Genomic DNA, 5,762 nt, shown 5'->3' with positions numbered 1-5,762 from the left:
TTTTTTTTTTTTTTTTTTTTTTTTTTTTTTTTTTTTTTTTTTTTTTTTTTTTTTTTTTTTTTTTTTTTTTTTTTTTTTTTTTTTTTTTTTTTTTTTTTTTTTCCTTCATTTTGTTAACACATCATTGTAGATATTTATAAATGTAACTTAAATAAAAAGAACATGATTGAACAAAAGATACATAAGAGATACAAAATAGTAAAAAAAGATGATGTGAATCATCGATATACGATTAACGATATAGAAGTATTTTTCCCATATGAATTATATGATTGTCAATATAATTATATGCTTAGTGTATTGAGTGCTTTAAAAAAAAGAGAAAATGCAATATTAGAATCTCCTACAGGTACAGGGAAAACATTATGTTTGTTATGTGCAAGTATTAGTTATGTTGTAGATATCTTAGAAAAGAAAGGACATTTTAATGAAAATATTAATATCAGTGAAAATAATAAAAACATATCGTTAGAATTTGGAAAAAGTAATGATAGTGTTCCAAAAAAAGTTGTTGTTAATGAATTTCCTAAGATCATATATGCTTCGAGAACACATAGTCAGTTGAAGCAAGTAATAAAAGAATTAAAAAATGTATATTTTATTAAAAATAATGAGAAATATAAGTTATTAACAACCATATTAGGTTCTCGAGATCAATTATGTGTACATAATATTAATTATAATTATAAAGGTACATTATTAAATAATATGTGTAAACGTACAAGGAAAAATGGAGAATGTATTTATCATAACGGTTTAAAATATTTATATAAATTAAAACATTTATTTACTACTCCTATGGATGTAGAAACATTAAGCGAAATAGGAAAAGGGAATTCTGTTGGTCAGAATATTCATTTTTGCCCTTTCTATGCTACAAGAGAAATACAAAATGAGTGTCATATTATTTTATTACCATATAATTATTTATTTGAAGAAAGTACACGTAAAATATTAAAATTAAACTTAGAGAATAGTATTATAATTATAGATGAGGGCCATAATATTGAAAATGTAGCAGAAGAAGCCGTTTCTTTTAAATTAAAAGATACAGATTTGAATTTATTTCTAGAAGCTTTAAAAGCTACATTAACCATACTAGAAAAAGTAAATGAAATAGATAAAGAAATTAAAGATAAAATTAATATTGATGAATTATTTATTTTGAATAGAAGTATCAATGCTTTAATAACATGGTTACATAATTTACACTTAGAAAAAAATGAAAAAAAAAAAATAAAGGAAAAACATAAAATATATCAAGGAAAACAAATATTTGAAATTTTCGAAAAAAATAGTATAAATATTACAAAAGATAATTTTGATAATTTTAATAATTTATTAACAGCTATGATTGAATTATTAAATAAATATACAAATGATTTTAAATTATCTCAAATGGATGTAAAGAATATTAATAGATTTATAGCTAGTATAGATCATGTAAAAAAAGCTTTTGGTATATTATTTAGTGATATAGTAAAAAATTGTATTGAATATTTTCATTTATATATAAATGAAGAAAAGATGAACAATACAGATACTTTCAACAATTACAACAATTACAACAACAATAATAATAATTATTATAGTGGAAGTAGTAATGTCGATTCTATGAACTTTATTAATAGTGGTAAAAATTATGATGGTATGAATCGTTTCATAAAAAAAAAAATTGCTTATGACAACAACATGAGTAATAATAATAATAATAATAATAATAGTAATTATTATGATACTTTTGGAAGTAATAATATATACAATAATAATACATCAAATACATTCAATAATAACAACAATAATAATAATAATAGTAATAATACCGTATGTAAAAATATTTCTTTGTTATGTTTTTCTGCAACAGCTAGCTTGTGTGGAATAATAAAGGAAAAAATAAATTCCATAATAGTAACTTCTGGAACACTATCTCCTATTGAACCATTCTCAAAACAACTTAGTGGGAATTATTTTTCTTTTAAACATATATTAGAAAATGATCATGTTATAAAATCTCATCAATTATTTGTAGGATGCATGACGCATTATAATAATCAAATATTATTATCCACATATGAAAATAGAGCAAATGAAAATTATATAAGATCTTTAGGAAACTGTATTTTTGATATTATTGTTTGTATTCCTTATGGGGTCTTAATATTTTTTTCATCCTACAGCTCAATGACGGAAACGGTGAACTCCTGGAAAAAGATGAAAATATATGATAAAATAAATACATATAAAACCATATTTGTAGAACCTAACAAAGCTACCGATTTAAAAGATATATTGGATCAATATGAAATTCTTATTAAAAAAAAAAGGAAAGGTGCTATTCTTATGGGTGTGTGTCGAGGTAAAATATCTGAAGGTATTGATTTTAAAGATGATTGTTGTCGTGCAGTTATAATTTGTGGTTTACCATATGGTAATGTATATGATAGTAAAATAATTTTTAAAAAAGAATTTCTAGATAATTTTAAATATAAAAAAACTGATGAAGGTCCGAATTCTTCAAATATAACATCGAATATATCTAAAGGTAATAAATGGTATAATGAAGAAGCTATGAGATCTATTAATCAATCTATTGGAAGGGTTATTAGGCATAAAAATGATTATGGAGCAATTTTTTTCTTAGATTCGCGTTTTTCTAATAATCAAAGAATTAAAGAAATATCTAAATGGGTTCGAACACATTTTAGAATCTATAGAGATGTTGAACAAATTCAAAGTGACATTGATAAATTCTTTGAATTGTTTAAAGGTCTAAATGATCGATTACAATTACAAAAAGATCAAAATGTAAATCAGAAATCTAATAATGCAAAGATAATGAATAATAATAATGATAATATATATGATATGAATAATAGTAATACAATAAGTGAAGGAGGTGTTGCTATTAAAGAAAATAATGAATCTATAGATAATACAAATAGTAATAATAATAATAATAATAATAATAATAATAATAATAATAGTTCCACGAAATTAATAGGAAAGAATTTTCAAGATTGCTTTATTAAAAGTGATAAAAATAAAAAAACGAATAAACATGATATGCCTCAAAATAAATTTTCTTTTAATCCAACAAAAAAAATGAAAAATCAACCTAAAATTTTAAGTATGATACAAAATATTACAAAAGGAAAAAATCCAGAAAAAAAAAGTATATATATAGATAATAATAATAAAAATGAAAATGATATAGAAAATCAAAATAATCATACTATAAACAATAATAATAATAATAATAATACATTGAACAACAAAGAAGAATCAAATGTTAATAATAAATATAGTAGCTTAAAATTAGACAATGCTAAAATATTAATAGCATCGTTCAGAGAAATATTATCAAAAGATATATATGATAAATTTTTTGAACTAATTAAAGAAACCAAAAAAAAAAGTAATGAAAAGAAATATGAAATATTAATTAATAATATATTAGAATTAATTACTCAAAATTTTATAAGAGCAAATAATGAAAAAAAAAAAAATATAAATATGCCAGTGGAAAAACAAAAACATATTCTTTTTAATGATATTATGAATGCTCAAGAATTAATAGATATATGGAAACTACTTATCAAATTAATTAATAATTTCTTTCCAGTTCAGGAAAAAGAAAAATGCTTTTTTATCCTACAGAAAAGATTTAAAGAAAGTACAACGGATTTTGATGAACTCGAAAAATATGTGTACAATTATAGGTTAGAAAAAATTGAAATTATTTAAATATGGAAAAAGTATTATGGTTAATTTAAAAACATCAATATAAAAAAAAAAAAATCAAAAGTATATATGTAGTTATATATATAAATATATGTTTGTGGGTGTATTTTATATTGTAAATTATATTATAATAATTTTTTTTTTTTTTTTTTTTTTTTTTTTCAAATATATGATTAATATAAATTTTAATTATATTAAATGCGTAAAAAAAAAAAAAAAAAAATTCTTTTGTATATATTAAATATATATTCCTTAATAAAAATATATCCTTAATATTATATCTAAATATATTACACATAGATATCTTCCTGTACATCCATATATATATACATACATTATTATTATTATTATATATTAATAGTGTTTATATATTTATTTACTCATTATATTTTATTTTATTTTACTAATTTATTTTTTTCATGTGTCATAGAGAAAAATAAACTTATATCTTAATGTTCTTAATGTACCTAGTTCTATTTTAAATTCAATTTGAACTTTTTTTTTTTTTTTTTTTTTTTTTTGTTAAATTTGTGAAGTTTACTTTGTATATGTATAAAATATAGAATTGAAAAAAAAGGAAAAGGAAAAAATCGAAAACATAATAATGTATTTTTATGACATAACAAGGATATATAAAAGTATGATCTTGTATATATTTGTGTTATCATTTTCTGTATTATTAAAATATGTCAGTTAATATAAAATTTTCCGAACTTTGAGATTTAAATTTCTATAAAGTAAGCAAATAAATAAATAAATATATACATATATATATATATATATATATATATTTATACATTTATGTTACTCATATTGTTATCTTACATGGTTACCTTTTCTTTTTTCTTTCTAAATTTCTTATAAGTACGTTTTATTAAATATATAAAAACATAAATGAATACAACAAAAAGGAAACTTGCCAGATATAGATTCATTAATCTTTGAGAAAGGAAAAGGAAATTATATATATATATATATATATATATATATATATATATATATATGTTTATTTATATATATGTTTATTTATATATATGTTTATTTATATATATGTTTATTTATATATATGTTTATTTATATATATGTTTACTTATATATATGTTTATTTATATATATATGCTTATTTATATATATGTTTATTTATATATATGCTTATTTATATATATGTTTATTTATATATATGTTTGTTTGTTTATTTATTTATTATATTCATTATATTTAATTGAAAAAATAAAAATATTAATATAATCATATAGTTGCTATAATAATCTTATTTTCATTATTTATCTTATTTTATTATTATTATTCTTTTACACATAAGGTGTACATGAAGTTTTAATATATTCTATATAGGGACTTTCTACATCTTTTTGTATATCTGAAGGATATGTTTTGTCTATTAAAAAATTTTCGGTTGTAATAATTTTTTTATTTAATAAATTATTTTCTGTTATTAAACCGTTTCTTATTTTTTCCACAATGTTATGTCTATCCTTTTCGTATTTTTCTAGAATTGTTTTTTCTTTATTTCTTATAATATTTTCTTTATTAATTTCTTCACTTTTAATTATTTCTGGTGACGAAATATTTTTTTTTGTAATATTATCCATAAATTTTTTTCTTTTTATAAATAAGAACATGCTTATAATTTGATTATAATTGAATATAAAAAAAAAAAAAAAAAAATATAGGAAATTTATTTTATTTTATTTTAATTTATTTTAATTTATTTTAATTTAATTTAATTTTTTTTATGGAAATTCTTACAAGATGATATATAAGATTAGTTCAAAAAAAAAAAAAAAAAAAAAAAAAAAAAAAAATTAAATATATATATATATATATAAATTTTACCTTTAACATTTAGAAATATTATTTTCTTTTTTTTATATATTATATTATCTGATAAGAAAAAATATTTACACATTTATACATACATATATATAAATATATAATAGATTGTTTTTATATTTTATTTTTAATTTGTTATTTTTATTATTTTTTTTTTTTTGATCTATCTC

General features: G+C 18.5%; 2 protein-coding genes across 2 annotated transcripts; one reads left to right on the top strand and one right to left on the bottom strand.

The window, feature by feature from the left end:
• Positions 1 to 162: 162 nt before the first annotated feature.
• PRSY57_1407700 (DNA repair helicase, putative) lies at positions 163 to 3,744 on the top strand (the record flags this gene model as incomplete). The annotated part of the gene is made up of 1 exon (XM_012909694.2): positions 163 to 3,744. The coding sequence occupies one exon, from the start codon at positions 163 to 165 to the stop codon at positions 3,742 to 3,744; it is 3,582 nt and encodes a 1,193-aa protein (XP_012765148.2).
• Positions 3,745 to 4,420: 676 nt separating this feature from the next.
• Positions 4,421 to 5,351, bottom strand: PRSY57_1407600 (hypothetical protein; the record flags this gene model as incomplete). The annotated part of the gene is made up of 3 exons (XM_012909693.1): positions 4,421 to 4,471; positions 4,575 to 4,680; positions 5,056 to 5,351. 3 exons carry the CDS (start codon positions 5,349 to 5,351, stop codon positions 4,421 to 4,423), a joined length of 453 nt encoding a protein of 150 aa, XP_012765147.1.
• Positions 5,352 to 5,762: the final 411 nt, after the last annotated feature.

The sequence above is a fragment of the Plasmodium reichenowi genome, chromosome 14 (assembly GCF_001601855.1).
Source record: "Plasmodium reichenowi strain SY57 chromosome 14, whole genome shotgun sequence".
Classification (NCBI taxonomy): domain Eukaryota; phylum Apicomplexa; class Aconoidasida; order Haemosporida; family Plasmodiidae; genus Plasmodium; species Plasmodium reichenowi.
The sequence above is the reverse complement of the archived record's forward strand: the minus strand, read 5'-3'. Positions and strand labels throughout refer to the sequence as shown.